The sequence below is a fragment of the Panthera uncia genome, chromosome E1 (assembly GCF_023721935.1).
Source record: "Panthera uncia isolate 11264 chromosome E1, Puncia_PCG_1.0, whole genome shotgun sequence".
Taxonomy (NCBI): domain Eukaryota; kingdom Metazoa; phylum Chordata; class Mammalia; order Carnivora; family Felidae; genus Panthera; species Panthera uncia.
In genome coordinates this window covers 13,818,758-13,837,902 of record NC_064814.1, presented here as the reverse complement: position 1 = coordinate 13,837,902, position 19,145 = coordinate 13,818,758, and the positions used below count along the sequence as shown (strand labels likewise).

The following is a 19,145-nucleotide window of genomic DNA, read 5'->3' as shown; positions in this document are numbered from 1 at the left end:
AGAAAGAAAGAAAGAAAGAAAGAAAGAAAGAAAGAAAGAAAGAAAGAGACATGTGAGAGATGTAAGGGAGTGATGAGGGGGATTACAGCAACCCCTATGAAAATAGAATGTCCAAGGGCTAGGCACCTTTGCTGCCTTCCCAGCTCCCGATGTCTGCAGGCAGATCCCCTCAAGTCCTCAGAAATTCTCCAGGGGCTTCTAAGGAGTTTGTTCTTTTTTGGCCTGTCCCTATGAGGGTGGGCAGAGAAGCCTACCCTGAAAACAACTGAATCTTGGCTTCCCAGCCCCAGCTCGGCAGTGAACTAGCCTCTGGGTTTTAATGAGCTGCCCTGGGTTAGAAACAGGACGTGACTGTGGCTGGCTCAGAACCCTGAAGATCTTATTAAAGAATCATCTCCCTTGTACTTTGGGCTGAAATGCTCTTTCCAACCGAGGATCAAAGCAAACTTGACAAACGTTCTCTCATTAATCTCCCCATCCCCCTGGGGTGGGAGCAGATCAGTAGCTGTTCTCTCTGGCTCTCGAAGGGGGAAGCTGATGCGACGTTGACGACATTGACGTGGTATGGCCGGAAAGACCTCCCCACCAGTCAGATGCAGAGCGGAGACCAGGACCCAGACGTCCTAGCTGCAGCCATGCCAAGTGTCACCATACCCCCTAGCCTGTGCCCCCAGCACAGTCTCAGGAAGAAGGAAAACATCTCATTAGGCAAACAGTCTGCCTCACTGGCCCTCAGGAGGCAGAGAGGAGAGAACTGTAAAGGTTATGTGCACTCCGTTGCCAGTGCCCTTTTTAATTTCCTGCTTAGAATGTTAGGCTGCTTTGTGGCTCCTCCTCAGCTAAAACCCTCCTGGTGGGGGGCTGGGACTGCCATTAAGGCAGCCAGTGTAGACCTAGATGGTAGGGCCAGGTACCCTCTGCCTTTACTTCCCTGGGTATAAGAGTAGGGCTCCCTGGGGGCAGGAATGCAAGGATGGGAGACAGGAACCCTCTCCGAGTGTTGAAAATTAGGTACAGTCCATATATCTGAAAGTGCTTGCAGAATACATAATGCTGGTTACATAAAAGGGATTATAATTATTATATAAACATATGGGACAATTACAACAATGTGATCATGAGAGCATAATATATAATATTATAAGGCAGTGTAGTCAGACTGCCTGGGCTGGAACCATGCTCCATCACTTACTAGCCTTGGGATCTTGGGCAAGTTGCTTAACCCTCTCTGTCTCAATTTTCTCACTGAAAAATGAGTATAATAATAGTATCTATCTTGTGGGATTGCAATGGAGATGAAAGGAGGTGGTATCCATAAGGTGCTTCAAACAGCCCCTGCATAGTGAGCATTTAGCTCTTATGTTTATTATGGCAGTCTGATTGCTGGGACAGGAAAAGAACTATACAGTGTAACAAGATTATTATTGGTTGATATCTTCCCCTTGTTTTGTGTGGGGAAGAAATTACAAAGTGTGGGGATAGGGACTGAGAGTTTCAAATCAGCTCAATTCTGCTTCATTCCCAAAGGAAAAACTGAGTAATTTACTGGAGTATTAGGGAGAAATCTCACTTTTCTTTCCTGTCAGTAGGACCTAGTCTTTCCTGGGAAAGCATTCATCTATTCATATCCCCCAGAAACAGCCCCTGTTCCTAAACCCTGTTAATATATCCCTAGAGGTAGGCTGAACTTTTCCAGGATATCCACGACTCCTGCATTCCAGAAATTCCATCTCTACCCTTGGTAGGCTGGCTTGAAGGAGAATGAAAAAAGCAGAGAGAGATGTGAGGTGAAATCAAGAGGGAATAGACAAATAAATGTTTGGAATTATTACCGGGTCAACATTAGGAAATCTGTCTATGCCATCCCCTGTATTAACAGATTAAAGAATGGGGCACCTGGCTGGCTCAGTCAGTGGAGCATGAGACTCTTGATCTGGGGGTTGTGAGTTCAAGCCCCATGTTGGGTGTAGAGGTACCAAAAAAAAAAAAAAGAAAAAAAAAAGGAGAAACACTGTTATCATCCAGGCTGCACCAAAAAAAGCATTTGATAAAATGTAATGTCCATTCCTAATGGACAGTGGAGGGTAAGGAACTAAATATAGTAGAGCTAAAAATAGAAAGTAACTTTCATTTTTTGCAAACTATATCATCATTTAATTGAAAAACCTATGAGAATCAATGACAGTCTATTAGAGAAATCAGTAATGTGGCCAGATACAAGATCTGCATCCAGAAAGGAGTTGCTTTCCCATGTTCTGGGAGAAAAAAATAGAGAATGCAATTTTATTTATTTTTTATTTTGATATATTTATTTTTAAAGATTTTATTTATTTATTTATTTATTTATTTATTTATTTATTTATATTTTAAGTAGGCTCCACACCCAGCATGAAGCTCAAACTAACAACCCTGAGATCAAGAGTTTCATGTTCTACCGACTGAGTCAGCCAGGTGCCCCAAAGATTTTATTTTTAAATAATCTCTACAACCCTGAGGTCAAGAGTTGGATACTCCACCAACTGAGCCAGCCAATCGCCCCTGAAAATGCAATTTTAATTTTTTTTTTTTAACGTTTATTTATTTTTGAGACAGAGAGAGACAGAGCATGAACGGGAGAGGGTCAGAGACAGAAAGGGAGACACAGAATCTGAAGCAGGCTCCAGGCTCCGAGCTGTCAGCACAGAGCCTGACACGGGGCTTGAACTCACGAACCGTGAGATCATGACCTGAGCCGAAGTCAGACGCTTAACTGACTGAGCCACCCAGGCGCCCCTGAAAATGCAATTTTAAAAAGGGCCTAGGGGTGCCTGGGTGGTTCAGTCGGTAAAGCTTCCAACTTCAGCTTTGGCTCAGGTTATGATCTCACAGTTCGTTAGTTCGAGTCCCGCCTTGGGCTCTGTCCTGACAGCTCAGAGCCTGGAGCCTGCTTCATATTCTGTGTCTCCCTTTCTTTCTCTGCCCCTCCCCTGTTCATGTTCTGTCTCTCTTTCAATAAATAAATAAACATTAACAAAAAATAAAAATAAATAAATAAAAAGGGCCTAATATAGACTATATAATAACCGATAATAAGCCAATCAAGAAATAGACAAACTCATGTAAGGAAAACTGAAATTTTACTGAGGATTATAAAGTTGTGAACAATGAAAAGAGAGAAATATGTTCCTAGATGGGAAGACTTGATGTTATAAAGATGTCAATTGTCTTCATGTTAATTTATGAATTTTTTTTTAATGTTTGTTTATTTTTGAGAAAGAAAAAGACAATGCAGGTGGGGGAGGGGTAGAAAGAGAGGGAGACCCAGAATCCAAAGCAGGCTCCAGGCTCTGAGCTGTCAGCACAGAGCCTGACGCGGGGCTCGAATCCACGAACCGTGAGATCATGACCTGAGCCAAAGTCGTATGCTCAACTGACTGAGCCACACAGGCGCCCCTAATTCATAAATTCAAAGTAGTCCCAATTAAAATCTTAGCAGGTGTTTTCATAAAACTCTGTAAGCTGATTCCAAAATCATCTGCAAGACAAGATGCCCAAGAATAGCCCAGAAAAGAACAAAGGTGATGTGTGTAATGGAACCACTGCGATTACAAGTTACTGCAGGAGGAACCTATCAGTAGAGGAGAATAGAGAGCCCAGAAATAAATTCATGTTCATATGAGAATATAGTTATGTTAAATGTGGCATTTCAAATTGGTAGAGAAAGAATGCACTATTGAATAAATGGTCTTGGTATAATTGCTTACCATTTGGAAAGAAAAGATATTAAGAGGGTCTCCTGGGTGGTTCAGTCAGTTAAGTGTCTGATTCTTGATGTTGGCTCCGGTTGTGATCTCACGATTTGTAAGATCAAGCCCCATGTTGGGCTCTTCACTGACAGTGTGGGGCCTCCTTGGGATTCTCTCTCTCCCTCTCTCTCTCTGCCCCTCTCCTGCTCATGCACATGCACATGCATGCTCTTTTTCTCTCAAAATAGACGAACACTGAAAGAAAGAAAGAAAAGGTATTTAGAAACCTCATTCACAAAAAAATTAATTCTGTCTGGATAAAGAGCTAAATGTAAGAAAAAGTATGAGACAGAAATATAAGAAAATTACCTCGGGGAAGGAATATCTTCTTAAATATGACATAAAACCATAAAAAAAAGAAGGTTGACACATTTAGCCATTTAACAATGGAAAACCTCAGGGGCGCCTAGGTGACTCAATTGGTTCAGTGTCCAACCCTTGATTTCAGCTTAGGTCATGATCTCGTGGTGGTGAGATCAAGCCCTGCATTGGGCTCCATGCTGGGCATGGAGCCTGCTTAAGATTCTCTTTTTCCCTCTCTCTCTGCCCTTTCTCCACTCATTCTCTCTCTCTCTCTCAAAAATAAATAAATAACTTAATTAATTAATTAATTTTAAAAAATGGAAAACTTCTGGGGCGCCTGGGTGGCTCAGTCCATTAAGCATCTGACTTCGGCTCAGGTCATGATCTCACGGTTCCTGAGTTCAAGCCCCTCATCTAGTGAGCATGAGACCTGTTTCTGGTGAGCATGAACCCTGCTTCAGTGAGCCCCACTTCTCTCTCTCTCTCTCTCTTCCTCCCTTCCTCCCTCCCTCCCTCTCTGCCCCTCTTGGGATTCTCTCTCTCTCTCCCTTTCTCTCTACCCCTCCTCGCTCACTTGCACCCTCTCTCTCAAAAAACAAAAAAAACAAAAAAAAAAAAGGAAAACTTCAGTGTGGCCAGGGTAGGATTTTTTTTTTTTTACCAATGATGCATGGTTGGTTTGATACCAAGAGTAATATCAAAAAATTTACCACATCAACAAAATAAAGGAGAAAAAAACCCACATAAACATATCAGGAGATGCTGAAAGATCATTAGGTAAAATTCTAAACATTCCTGATAACAACTTGAAGTTAAAAAGACTGAAGGAAATTCCTATTATGATAATTAACTATTTGTCCAAAACTAATTTCTAAATAGTGAATCACTAAAATGTTAGTTCCTTTAAGATCAAGAGCAAGACAAGGATGCCCGTTATCATCATTATTATTCAACATTGTTTTGTAAGTTCTAGGGAATGCAATAGATAAGAAATAAAATATTTGGCGTAACCATGGAGAAAAAAAGGTAAAAAAAAATTTTTTTTCTGATCTATAACTGTACTCAGAAAACTCAGTAAGTTCTAATAAAAACAATTGGAATTAGTAAGAGTTTAAGGGGAGTGGGTAGAAGGCAAATGTATAATTAACAATTGTGTTTCTTCCCCTAGCAATTACCACCTGGAAACGGAGATGCAGGAAAGTTCTCCTTTCATAAGAGCAATTAAAGTACTTGGGAATTGTATTCCAAAGACAATTACAGAACCTATCTGAAGAGATGAAAACCTATAAAATCTTAACTGAGGGACATAAGAAATATCTGAATAAATAGAAAGGCAATAGCCATGTGCTTGCATGGAAAGTTTTAATGTAAAATAAATGTGTAAACAATACTATTCCAATTTGTAATCCCAATAGGGTTTGGGGGTTGTGTTCTGGGTTGGGGGTGGAATTGATAACGTTTTCCCAAAGTCAAGTAGAACAATAATGCATGGAAAATAGTTAAAAGATTTCTGAAGGGGCACCTGGATGGTGCAGTCGGTTAAGCAGCCGACTTTGGCTCAGGTCATGATCTCAGGGTCTGTGAGTCCGAGTTCCACATCGGGCTCTGTACTGGCAGCTCAGAGCCTGGAGCCTGCTTTGGATTCCGTGTCTCCCTGTCTCTCTGCCCCTCCCCTGCATTCTCTCTCTCTCTCAAAAATAAATGTTAAAAAATTAAAGACATTTATGAAAAAGAAAGACTAATGGGGCAGGAGGGGCGGTTGGAAGGGGAGGTGGTTCTTGCCTTACTAGAAAAAAGCATACCGTAAAGGAATGAGATGGAAACTGTGGCACTGGCACGGGTGTAGACAGATTTGTGGAACATAGCAGCCCAGTCGTGGGCCTCTGAAAGCACTAAAGTCATTTGGATAGGTGGCATTTCAAGTGAGAAAGAGATATTTACTGATGGGTGCTGGCAATTCTTATTCTCTTGAGGTATCAGATGAAGATCAGTTGTTGGGGAGGGAGCGAGAGAAAGCCTTTGACCGGCAACAAGGCTGAGGGGGCGCCTCGTCAGGCCGAAGGTCAGATTGGTCCTCATCTCCATTGTGTGCCTGCCCAGGTGTTGCCATGGTGATGGCGGTAGAGGACAGCAAGGTGCGTGTCGTGGTGCGGGTCCGGCCTCCCACCCCACGGGAGTTGGAGAGTCAGCGGCGGCCTGTCGTTCAGGTGGTGGATGAGCGGGTGCTGGTGTTTGACCCTGAGGAGCCCGATGGGGGCTTCCTTGGCCTGAAATGGGGCAGTACCCATGATGGCCCCAAGAAGAAGGGCAAAGACCTGACATTTGTCTTTGACCGGGTCTTTGGTGAGACGGCCACCCAACAGGACGTGTTCCAGCACACCACCCACAGCATTCTGGACAGCTTCCTCCAGGGCTACAACTGCTCAGGTGAGAATCTGGGCAGCGAGGAGGAAAAGCCCTGGTTGGTAGTGGCCTTGCCTCCCTGCTTCCTTCTAAGGATTTCATCTGCCCTCTGACATGTGCCCACCTTCCCCTCCGCTGGGCACTTGCTGAGGAGGGTTTTGGCCCTTTCATTTCCTGTGGGTCCTCCATTCATTCTCCTTTGTGAAACACTCTACTGGGCTCTAGAAGCAGATCAGACAGACATGTTCCTTGTCCCCTTCATGCTTGCGTTCTAGAGGGGGGAAGACATTCATCACAAATCACCCCCACAAATGCATGATCACGAATGGAGGTTAGTAATGTGAGGGAAGGAACAGCAGGCCTGCAGCAGAGGAAGCTGCCTGAACTGGGGAAGGGAGAAGCTCTCACTCAGAGCAGAGACCCCTTTGCCCTGGAAGCCCCAAGCCCACAGGGGAGCTGGGCCATAGGCATGGAGAACTCAAAAGCCGCAGTGTGAACTCGGTGGGATGCGCATGGGCAGTGGCAGTGGAGCTGTGCACGGGGAGGCGGAGGAAGGGGCTAGGGGAGAAGGGGAGGGCTGGCCTGGGTGGAAATGCGCAAGGGGACCCCTAGGGAAGGCGGATCTGGCCCTGCCACCACCCTACCCCCACTCTGTCCCCCACAGTGTTTGCCTATGGGGCCACCGGGGCTGGGAAGACGCACACCATGCTGGGAAGAGAGGGGGACCCCGGCATCATGTACCTGACCACCATGGAACTGTACAGGCGGCTTGAGGCCCACCAGGAGGAGAAGCGATTCGAGGTGCTCATCAGCTACCAGGAGGTAGAGCTGTTCCTTCACAGGCCCTGGGCAGCCTCACCCCTCGTTCTCACAACCCCTAAAGGTGGGGGGAAGGGAGAGAGAGTGGGGAGAGAGGGTGGTAGGAAGTGGGCCGATGGGGGCTCGCCGAGAGCCCAGAGAGCATAGACGCAGCTCTGAGAGAGACTGCACTGGAATTAAACCTGTCCGTCCTGCTCTCGCCATTTAACACTATCCTGCAAAGTGCCACTCCTGGCATGGTGTTCTGTCATGCTGCCCCTGCCCTGGACCTCAGGCCTCTCTCTTGCTTCCTTTCTCCGCAGGTGTACAATGAGCAGATCCACGACCTCCTGGAGCCCAAGGGGCCCCTGGCCATCCGTGAGGACCCCGACAAGGGCGTGGTGGTGCAAGGACTTTCCTTCCACCAGGTGTGGGGTTGGGCTCGGGCGGCAGGAGCGGCCCCAGGGTTCTCTCACCAGGCAGTTTGGGGATCCCCTGGATCGTGGGGTGGTGGTGGGAGCCAGGAGGTGACATTGGTTCTGAAGAGCAGCTCTCCCTGTTGGGGGAGAAGCCCCGTTTGGGGAGACCGCAGCCCCCTTCCTGGGCATCTCCTCCGTAGCCAACCTCAGCTGAGCAGCTGCTGGACATGCTGACCAGGGGGAACCGCAACCGCACGCAGCACCCGACTGACGCCAATGCTACCTCCTCCCGCTCCCATGCCATCTTCCAGGTGAGAGGGGTCAGGGGTTGGAGCCTGAAGCTGGGGCTCCTGATACCCAGCACCCCCTCACCCCTGCCATCTGCCCCCAGATCTTCGTGAAGCAGCAGGACCGGGTTCCAGGTCTGACTCAGGCCCTTCAAGTGGCCAAAATGAGCCTGATTGACCTGGCTGGTTCGGAGCGGGCGTCTAGCACCCACGCGAAGGGGGAGCGGCTGCGGGAGGGTGCCAACATCAACCGTTCTCTGCTGGCCCTCATCAACGTCCTCAACGCCCTGGCCGACGCAAAGGTAAAACCGCAGAGACCCGGGGTCCTTCTCAGGGTGGGGACTGGGGGCCTAAAGCCAAAGTTCCTTCCCTCCAGCCCTGGGTCTCAGCCTGGATCCGTCCAGTCCGGCTACCTCACCCCATGCCCCCTTCTGTCTCCCCAGGGCCGTAAGTCTCACGTGCCCTACCGGGACAGCAAACTGACCCGTCTGCTCAAGGACTCCATCGGGGGCAACTGTCGCACAGTGATGATCGCTACCGTCAGCCCCTCCGGTCTGGCCTACGAGGACACATACAACACCCTCAAGTATGCTGACCGGGCCAAAGAGATCAAACTCTCGGTGTGTGGCAGCCAGAAATGGCCAACCTGTTGTGGGGGGTGCAGGAGGAGGAAGGGGTGGGACCCACACAGCTCTCTCCGCTACCTGAGTATTCCCCCAAGGCTGAGGGAAGAAGTCCCCGAGGCTCAGTCTTCAGGGCGAGTCTGCTATAGAAGCCATGTAGTACCCATCCTTGGGAAGACTCCAGTTGCGGGAGAGGCAGGACAGTCTCCAGACTTGAAAAAAATAATAAGGGATGCCTGGGTGGCTCAGTTGGTTAAACGTCCGACTCTGGGTTTCAGCTCAGGTCATGATCTCACAGTTCGTGAGTTCGAGTCCCGCATCTGACTCTGTGCTGACAGCTCAGAACCTGGAGCCTACTTCCGATTCTGTGTCTCCCTCTCTCTCTGCCCCTCCTCCACTTGCGCTCTGTCTCTCTCCGTCTCAAAAATAAAAAACATTTCAAAAATTAGGAAAAAAAAAAAAAAAAAGGGAGGCAACGGAAGGGGGTGGCCAAGTGCTGGCCAATGATCTTTTTCAGACTTGTTTTTAGCAGCAGGACAATATTTTCAGCCAAACAACATAAACAGTAACATGTAACACAGATAAAAGCAGAGTTGTCCCTGCCTCCTCTGAGGAGCCCTGATGCTCCTGGAGCTGTTGCTGGGAAGCCCCTGGCCTAGTGAGAGTGTATTGGTCAGGGAGTCAGGAGTCTTGGGTTCCAAAGCATCCTTCTGCCTCTTGCTGTGGTACCAGGCAAATCGCTGCCCTTCCCTGATCTGTTTCCCCAGTCGGGAGGGTGATTCTTGAGAATGTGAGTAAAGCGCCTAGCATAGTGCCTGGTCATCGGAGGTGGTGGCTAAAAGCCGCTTTGAATGAACACGTGAAATCTCTCTTGTACCTTGCCCCCCTCTCTGCCCCGCATCTTAGCTGAAGAGTAATGTGATCAGCCTGGACTGTCACATCAGCCAGTATGCCACCATTTGCCAGCAGCTGCAGGCTGAGGTGAGGAGCCCTCCTGGGGAGTTTGGCCGGGAAGCAGGGCGCCAGAGGTGAGCAGTGGGGCGCCGCCAGGGCTCCGTGCCCACCCCTCAGCTCCTGTGCTCACCTGGGGCTCTGAGAGGCTGGGTTGCTCTGACTGCAGGTGGCTGCCCTGAGGGAGAAGCTCCAAATGTACGAGGCGGGAGCCCAGGTGCCACCGCAAGACCTCCCGAAATCCCCCAGATCCGGCCCTCCCCAGCAAGCGTGAGTCCTGCCTCCGTGCTTACCCTCTTTAGCTCAGCAGGGAAAACCCCCCTTCCCCAGCTTCTGTGCTGCCACCTGGGGTTGAGGGTTCCCAGCCAGTGCCCAGGACACTGATTGCCACCTCCAGTGCTCTCTCATTTGACACAGCGTATTCTAGACAGCCCTAATAGCACCTCTCAGTAAAATAAGAATAGAAGAAATGATCTGTGTCAGATGAGTTAGTGACACCCCCCAGCCTGTATAAGGAGCATATACTATTTAAAAGAAGGTAAAATTAACAGACAAGCATCCTTGTTTCCTAAGCCAGGAAATCACCAACTCCTTCTCTCACCCTCTGCTACTGCCCACTTGTTACCCAGGCATCCATCCCTTATGGTTCTCTACCACCTGGTGCCACAGAGACCCCACCCCTCCCTGCTTTCCCCACCTGACCCTGTTTCCCGCCTCTCAAGTCCCCTCCTTTCCCCCTTATCCTTCCCAGCTGCCCCTCACCGTCCCATCTTCCCAGCCAGCCCTGCACCCCAGAGCTCCACCCAGGGTCTGCAGTCCTTCCAGAGGAGAGCCTGGGGCCAGAGGCCCCGGTGGGGAGGGTCATGGAAGGGAACTCTCCAGACCGGGAACCGCCCCCAGAGGACAAGGAAGACGACCCAGCCGAGGAGGTAGGACCTGGAGCTAGTGGAGGGTTGGAAGCAATGTCCCTCCTCAGCTCACAGAGTCTCTTCAGTTCTGGGCTCCCCACCTGGATGTCTTACGTGTTAGTCATTAAGGGGCTTTCAGATCCTGTGCAGGAAGGGGCGTCCCTGTCAGAGCCTATGTCTGGAAGTGACAAGCATGCATGTTACCAGAAGGGGAGCAGGGAGAGAGGAGGAGTCTGGGATGGAGAAAGGATCAAATGGGACCCGGTCAGCCCAAGATCCCCTCTTTCATCCCCCCTTGGAAGAGGGAAGGATTTTAAGATCTGCTTATGTGGGGGAGGGTGGCCATCCTGGCCCCTCTACCTGTGACTCCTCTCCTCCTTAGGTTCCAATCCAGGTACCAGAGCAGACCCTCAGACACCCACTGCCAAGGTCCCCGGGCCTGACCCTGCAGCCCAAGCCAGACACGGGCTGCCTCTCACCACAGAACTTGGGCAGGGACTGTTCTAAGCAGTAGGTGTCTTCTCGTTCTTCTCCGGGGTCCAGGGTGGCAGGCGATGGGTTCCGACCTTCGGGGGTGGGGGGGGAGCCGGTGTTCGGCACGTCGCCAATGCTCTGGTTCTGCTCTAGTTGAGAGTCGAGTCTTTTTCCCTCAATGTTGTCCCTGATCTGCTTTCAACGACTTAAGATTATCACCTACTCTGTGTACTTACCCGTCATCTCTATTCTTCCACATAACTGGTGAGCAAAACACCAAATTCCATCCAGAATTTGGCTGGCAAGCACCAAGTTAGGGCAGGGCTGCCTGGCTAGTGCTGTGCTTCTCAGTCTGGGGGCTGAGCTGCCCGTCTGTCCTCTGCAAGGAGGAACCAAGCAGCCAAGAGAAGTTGGGTGGCGGGCTGAGAAAGGGACAGCCGTCCCGAGTCAGGCGTTTATCAAGTGTCTTCATCAACAGATTGTGGCTATTTCTTCTCAGAAGTAAATACAGACCACCACCCAGAGCCAGAGAGAAATGGATTCTGGACCCTTCTTTCTGTGCTTAATAGAGAGGTGCTGCTAGTATGTTTTTCCTTGGCCCCTAGACCATAAATCCCCTGCCACTTAGCTTTGCTGCTGCCAACCCCACTCCTGCCTCCCCAGCACGCTTCACGCTAGGCAGTATATTTAAAGCTTCCGGACAGAAGGGCCTGTTTAATTTTATTTCTTGTTGGGGAGTGTCTGTTCCCTACTCAGCAAAAATGCTGCAGCCTGAATAATCAGCGGCTCATTATCTATCTCCTGCTGCTGACTCCCCGGGGCCCTGGAGTGGCCAGGATGCACTGGCAGGATGTCCCCTTGGCCCCCAGGGCTCCCACTGATGAGTCAGGGTCCCTTCCCTGTTCTGGCGTCCCCCGCTATGAAGAGGGAGAACTCCAGGGCTCTCCTTTCTGCTTTGCCTCTGGTTTTGTGATCCCCGACAAGGTGCTTCACTCTTAGCTATGATTTGGGGAACATAGGCTTTATTCTCCTTTCTTCTTAGGGCTAATAACAGACACTAATAAAATGTGACAGAAGACCCCATGTATCAGGGGCTACAGAACATGCTAGATCCTCTCCATACTTGGAAACACCCTAACAACCAGATAATAGAAAATCATTTCTCTTTGGCTTTAGACTTTAGAATCTTAGACCACCAGGGCACTGAGTGGATCTTAGATTTTCCAGTTCAGTGGTTTTTCAGGATGTTTTTTAGCTACAAAGTCCTTTCTTCAAATGAAATCTTATGCTGAAGTTTAATATGTAGAACAGATAAAGCAGAGCTCCATTTTAAATGTCCTCTGATGGGTTTCGTGAAACCTAATTTGGAAACCCGTGGTATAGGCCAGCTCCCCACTTGCCAGATGGGGTACCAGGGCCACACGGCCAGAGGGACAGGGTGAGACCAGGGTCACCTGACATCCAAGCCCATGCTTTTCTCCCTAGACACTCACTTTTCTCAGTGGTCTAATCTTATAATGTGTGGCTCAGGCAGATGTAGAATGAGTTTCTGCTGTGTCCTTTTTAATTTATATCCGGCCTTCTTTCAAAAAGGCCTGGTGGCTGCTTTATCAAATGAGTTTGGATTCCCCAAGCAGACAGTGAAGGCAGAGGAGGGGGCTCAGGGATGGCCGGGCAGGTAGAGCTACCTGAGGATAAATTATTGGCCAGGAGTAATCCCCACCCAGATAACTGTGTCCATTCTTTCATCAGAGGCGTGCCTCACAGGAAGGAAATTTGCCTTATTAGAATCTAAATGTACAATATCAATAATCGCATTACCCTCATAATTCCCTTTAAATAGCCCCTCAGTGCATGTGAAGTGTGCATTGATCCACACCAGCTCTTTCAGGATCCCCACCATTAAGTGGACTGAATGCGTTTTCGAGGGTCTTCTCAGAACCGAGACGAACACAGCATATCTAATCTCATCTCCTCTTGTCCTGACAAGCTAGAGGTTTTTATTCTACCGGTCACAGTTAATTTTACAGTGCTTAGTCCTCTTTAAATACTTTATATACCAAATAATTCATTTCATCTTCCCAACCACCCTAAGAGGTGGGTGTATTTGTTATCCCCGTTTTAAGGATGTGGACGCTGAGGTTAAGTAGTGCCTCCAAGATCACACAGCAGCAAGTGTGGGAGCCTGGATCTGAGCTGGCAGGCTGACCTGAGCCTAGCTCTCACTGCTGCTACCTTACATTGCCCCTTGGGTGGATGAACTTACTCAAGGTCAAGTGCTAGTAAGCGGCAGAGCTGAGAGGAAACTCGGACCTTCTGGTCCAAGGCCATTTAGTGCCCTTTCCCTACCTCCCAGGTCATCGTCTTTGTCAGGGCGCATATTTAGGGGTGAAGCCTCCCTCCTGCCTTGCTTGTGACCATCTCCACCAGCCTTGGTCTCCAGCAAGGGGGTAGCGGGGCAAGAGCCACAGCTGGGAGGGCGGGGAGGCCGGCGCACCAGTGTGGGGGGCAAGGCAGGAGGGAGCCAGGGGACCCGCCCTCGTGTGCCCCTCACCGCCGGAGCAGTGGGGCCAGGTCTGAGGAGGGGCGGGATCCCCTCCCCTCCCTTCCAGGTTGGCCCTGAAGGTGCTGTGCCTGGCACAGCGACAGTACTCCCTGCTCCAAGCAGCCAACCTGCTGACCCCCGACATGATCACAGAGTTCGAGACCCTACAGCAGCTGGTACGAGAGGAAAAAGCTGAGCCCAGAGCCGAGGCCTCAGGCACACCCGGCCCGGCCAGGGGGGCACCTCTGGAGCTGCGTTTAGAGTCAGGTGAGTCTTGCCCCTGCTCTGCCTCTGTCAATGCCCTCTCCAAGACCCAGCTCGTGCTGAGGGGTGGCTGGGCCCTCAGCTGCTGGGTCATGCAGCGGTGGACAGGAGTCCCAGCAGACCTGTGGAGTTAGGGGCTCCTGTGTCTCCCCCAATTCTACAAATTCTCCTTCCTTCTGGATGGTCCCTGATCTCCCCTTAACACCTGCCTTCTCTGTGTTCAGAGTCTCCAGGATACTCTGGCCCCGTGACCCGGACCATGGCAAGGCGACTGAGTGGCCTCATGCACACTCTGGGGGTCCTACCAGGGCCTGACCGCACCCCAGCCCAGGTAGCCCGGCGGCCCACAGAGAAGAAGAGGAGGAGGAGACCGAGCCCCTCAGAGCCAGACAGCCCCCCAGCCCCGAAGCTGGGGACCAAACGCCAGCGCCAGTCCTTCCTGCCCTGCCTGAGGAGGGGGTCCCTGCCTGAGGCTCAGCCTTCACTCGGGCCCACCACCCCCAGAGGGGGAAAGACCTCCTCCTCCTGCCACTCCCCTCGCATCTGCCCAGCCACAGTCATCAAAAGCCGGGTGCCCCTGGGCCCTTCTGCCGTGCAGAACTGCTCTACTCCTCTGGCCCTGCCCCCTCGGGACCTCAACGCCACCTTTGACCTCTCAGAGGAGCCCCCCTCAAAACTGGGTTTCCTTGAATGCACTGGCTGGGAGAATGTTCCCCAGGAGCCGAGCAGGCTGGATCAGCCCTTCATCCCCAGGTGGGTCTCCCTTCCAGCCTCCCTCCCATCCTTCCAGACCAGGGATGGGGAGTCGGCGAGGGAACAGAGGTGCTGCAAAGAGTAGAAGCCAGCCTGACTCTCAGAGCCGGACGTTTGCTGTCTTTCCCCCTTTGGTCTGAGCAGTGTCGCTCCCCAGGCCCGGGACTGCTGCTCCTTCCTGGCTTGTCTGTCCATACTTCAAAGCCGCCGGCTCTGTGCTGGTTTGTGGCATGCCCACAAGGAGCTAACGGGACCCCCTCTCAGGGACGGCCAGCAGGGAGCAGGAATAAGGAGGCGGCCTAGCCCTCTCTGTGCCTCTGCATCACTGGTACTCTCTGGCTCAGTCTCAGTCCCAAGTCCCGCTGATAAATATGTGCTCCTGCCATTTCCACCCTCCAGCCCAGCATTTGGAACTGGGAAGGGGATCCTCAGAAAAATTTTACTCAGCCATTTTTCAGTGAGACGATGAAGCTCTCAACTTCACCTTCCACCCACAGGAAAGGGGAAGGATGACCAGCTCGGGACAGTCCAAAGCCAAGAACAAATGGCAGACTGACCTTGTACTTGTGAGGCCAAGGGCGGTGGGCTGCCCACACCCCCTGCCCGTCCTACAGCCTGCACCACCTCTCGGTAACAGACTCACAGCCAGGCAGGTGGAAGGGTCAAATTGTTTGAACTCCAGTTCCCTGCACGTGCCAGAAACTGACATCTGGATGTTCTCCCAGAACAGGCCTGTCACTCAGCTGTCAGCCCAGGCCGAGTGAGGCAGGGAGAGGAATCCACCTCTAAGTAGGAAGAAACCTCAGAGGTCATCTTATCCAACCTCCCCACCCGCCGAGCTGGGGGCTGGAGGGAGGAGGCGCTGGCACCTTTTCCTGGTTCCCTCCTGACCTGCCTTCCTTTACCTCCCTCCCTCCCGCAGTGGACCTGTACCCCTGTTCACCGTGAAAGGCCCCAAACCAACATCTTCCTTCCCTGGGAGCTCAGCCCGCAAGAAGAGGCGCGTTGCGAGGTGAGGCTGGGGGAGTACGTGGGGAGAGACGGAGCTTTCTCCGGGGCAGCGGATGCTGAGCCAGCTACGGGGCTCCGCTGTGTCTCTGAACCCCTTGGAGCCAGTAGCAGGGGTCCTGTGAGCAGGGCCAGCATCGGATTCTCTTACTGAATGAGGTTCCCTTGACCCTTGCTAGTACAGGATTATACCAGAAGGGAAGGGTATCTCCCTTCTTTAGTGAAACGCTACAGGCTCCTCTCCATGAGGGAGACGGTCAGTGTTCACTGGTTAATCTGGGGACCAGATCACCCACCCCTCACCTCTACTTCCCTGCCACACCCCACGAAGCTCTCCTTCCCACTGCCTCTTCCTGCCTTCAGATCTGGCCTTAGAAGCTCGAGCTGGTGCTTGGCCTCCCCCTGCTCTCAAGGCTTAGTGTCTAGCTCTACGCCTCCACCCCTACCCTGTAGTCCCAAGGTGTGGCTGTGACCTTCCTAACTTCCTTCCTTCCTTCCCTCCCTCTCTCAGTTCCTCAGTCTCCCGCTCCCTGGGAGTGGCCCGTGGCCGCAGCCGCATCGCCCGCCTCCCCAGCAGCACCTTGAAGAGGCCAGCTGGGCCCCTCACAATCCCAGGTGACTGGCACTGGGGACAGGGATGGTCTGGGCCACAATGGGAGATGCAGACAGGAAGTAGGAGGGGACAGGAGGGCCAAGACCCAGGTGAAAGGAAGGCCTGGGGTATTTCCCAGCGTTTTAGGGACCCTGATGAGAGAAGTGGGAGAAGAGTGGGGTGGGGAGCAGTGGGACAGAACCTGACTTTCTTCCTCCCTGCCTGTCCCCATCCAACTGGCCTGCAGAACCCCCCTCCAGTCCCCGCTGCCCTGGCAACCAGAGGAGCCAGCAGGAACTGATGGGGATTGGGGGAGCCCTGTCATCTGGGAGCTCTATCACCAAGGTGTCCTGACCCACCAGCTCCTCGTGGTCCCTGGAACCGCCTGTGCCAGGAGCCCTGACCTGCCTTCCTCACCTCGGAGCAATTAAGGGCAACACCCTCTTCCTTTATTAACACTCCTCACCAGCCATTCATTTTGCTACCTGCCCTCTTTATCAATCTCTTGTTATACTCAGTTTCTCAGCCTGTATATATTCATCTTGAGTGTCAACATGTTGCTATTTTAAAGGTGCAACCACCTTACCTGTTCATAACACTCTCCACGCGAGCAGGTGGCCTTGGGGGACTTTGCTCCTCCCCTCCCATCTAACAGAGGGCTCTGTGCAGTCATGGCCGCTGTGCAATGAAGAAGGGGCGAGGATGGGATGGGATGGGATGGGATTGGGCGCGGTAGGGGCTCCCAGCCTGACTCTCCCTGGTGTGTGAGAGAGGGAGGCACCGTCGGCCTCATCCCTGCAGCCCAGAGCAGGAGCCCCAGCCGCGGGCTGCCATCCTAGTGATGATGTGGATGATAGTGGTGTTTGGATTTCCAAATGAAGATAGCTTTATCATTTCTTTACTGCAAACAGGATGCACACTCAGTGTAAAAAGAAGCGTACAGAAGAGAGGGAAATTCAGCCTTAATGCTACCACCTAGATGTAACAGCTGTTAATACTCGCGTTTATATCCTCTGATCCTTTATTTCTGCATATATACATATATATGTACATGTAGATATAGATATATTTTTTTATTATAATTAATAAACCATCTCCATTCTTGGTGTGTGTTTCTTTCCATATACCTGCACAGGATAGCAACCTTCCCCAGAAGATTCTGAGTATAGAAAGCGTTCCCCACTGCCTCCTTCGGCAGCCTGAGGTCTGGGCCTAAGGGTGAGCTCTGCTGCTTACTCCGTGGCCCTATCCCCCACCAAGGGCCTCTGCTCCTGAGTGGGTGAAGAAAGCATCCCACGTACAGGCCTGCACCATCCTTCTGCGGCCTTGGGCAGAGGTTGCTAAGAGTCCTGCTGTCAGGGAGCATGTGTAGCGGCCCCAGGTCTCAGGTGAGGCTCAAGGCTCAAGGCTAAGCCCCGACCGCTTGAACCCAGTACAATCTTCCTCCAGCTCCAAAAGCCCCACTCTCAACCCTATTCGTGGCTTTCCTTTCCACTCATTTGGGTTGTGATGGTTCAACACAGGTTCACCTCTGTCTCTCCAGGAAGATGTGGCTGGCTGAATGAATTAATAGTGTAAATAAAATTATAGGAGTCTGTGTTTAACTTGCTTCTCAAAACAAACATGTTAAAGGTGTTTAGCACATTTTGAGTAGCGTGTAAATAATGCTGCTAATTTCCAATGAGTCCTCGCCGTTCTGGGGGAGCAGCCTCCCCCTCTACCTGGTGAGCCCTGCCCCACTCAGTTTGGACTCCTATTTGGAGGAATGGAGACAAGAACACAGAAGAGGCGCCCTGGGTCCTGCCCGGCTGCAGGCATCTCACAAAACTTTGCGACCTTATGAGGTATAATGAGGAAAGAGACTCAAGAAGGTTAACAAAACGTGCCCAGGGTTAGACAGCAAGTGGCAGGGCCAGGATTCGGACCAGGGTCTGGTTCTTCGCATAACACCAAGCTGTTTGCCTTTAGAAGTGAACCGGCATTTCTTCCTGCGTGCCTGGGGTTCCCGCCTCTCCAATTAGTCTTAATGAGTTTTTTCCCCCCATGCTCCATGATTCCCACAGAAGCAGTCACAGCTCCACATCTGTAGCCCCCAGCGGCCTGGCGTGGTGCCTTGACCTTAGGAGACCTGGCTGAGTGCTGTTGGATTCAAATGGAATAACTTGCGCATTTCCTGGGGCCCTCACATATATTCATCTCATTTGATGGTCACCATCACCCTTGCAAGCACCGGGGCAGCAGGCACAGGACAAGGCGGCTGGTAACGAGGGCCAGAAGGGCAAGCCTCACACAACAGGGTCCATCGCACGAGGCAGAATCTGCCTAGGCTGGGGGCAGCCCGCAAGAGGAAGAGGTCACTCTTGACAAGGATGTTCTGCAACCGGCCATTCGCTCAGCAAACATTTGTGGCTCCATGGTGCAAGATATGCTCTCGGGTGACCCATTAAATGTACAAAGACTCTGCCAATGGAGTTAAGCACGTGTGGCTCCTGCCCTCAATCACAGGAGGTCGGGCTGGGAGTGCTCGCTGCACGGTGTCCCGCTGGCCAGGAGGCAGCCTGGCTGGTCCCAGCTTTGCAGGGAGCTGGCCAGGGCTGAGGGGGCAGTGAGCTGACAGCCAGCTCCCAGCTGACCTCCGTGGGTGGCGATGAGGCTCTGAGATTGGATTGTTCTTACATAAAGAGAGTCATCCTGGAGACACGGCAATCAATGCCCCCCGCCCCCATCCACTGCAGGCCCAGCCTGATCTAAGGCCCCTCTTCCTGCTTCACCTGGCCTCTCTCACCTTGGGGTTCTGGGCAGAGCCCCTCACTCCACTTCTGGGAGTTTAGAATACTCTCTTCCCAGGCCCTTTGCACCCATCTCCTTGCCCGCCTGAGGCCCCGAAGCTGGTGTCTGGACCCCACACTGGGGTACCAAGTCCTGTCCGATTCAGAGAACCAGGCTCAGTGCCAGGAGCTGCAGACACAGAATAAGACATTGTCCCTTCACGCAGGGAGTCGAGATGGTGCCTGTCCCTTTCACCCGAGTGT

General features: G+C 51.6%; 1 protein-coding gene across 1 annotated transcript in view; it reads left to right on the top strand.

The window, feature by feature from the left end:
• The window catches only part of KIF18B (kinesin family member 18B), a 20,544-nt gene extending 3,327 nt beyond the window's left edge, over positions 1–17,217 (top strand). Inside the window, exons 2-16 of the mRNA XM_049636286.1 lie at positions 6,189–6,515; positions 7,156–7,313; positions 7,613–7,717; positions 7,909–8,019; positions 8,100–8,297; positions 8,439–8,615; positions 9,525–9,599; positions 9,739–9,839; positions 10,321–10,498; positions 10,860–10,987; positions 13,564–13,763; positions 13,985–14,513; positions 15,436–15,525; positions 16,033–16,136; positions 16,361–17,217. Of these exons, the coding sequence (XP_049492243.1) occupies positions 6,197–6,515; positions 7,156–7,313; positions 7,613–7,717; positions 7,909–8,019; positions 8,100–8,297; positions 8,439–8,615; positions 9,525–9,599; positions 9,739–9,839; positions 10,321–10,498; positions 10,860–10,987; positions 13,564–13,763; positions 13,985–14,513; positions 15,436–15,525; positions 16,033–16,136; positions 16,361–16,467 (2,580 nt within the window). The 5' untranslated portion in view covers positions 6,189–6,196 and the 3' untranslated portion in view covers positions 16,468–17,217. The remainder of the gene's footprint in view (positions 1–6,188; positions 6,516–7,155; positions 7,314–7,612; positions 7,718–7,908; positions 8,020–8,099; positions 8,298–8,438; positions 8,616–9,524; positions 9,600–9,738; positions 9,840–10,320; positions 10,499–10,859; positions 10,988–13,563; positions 13,764–13,984; positions 14,514–15,435; positions 15,526–16,032; positions 16,137–16,360) is intronic.
• Positions 17,218–19,145: the final 1,928 nt, after the last annotated feature.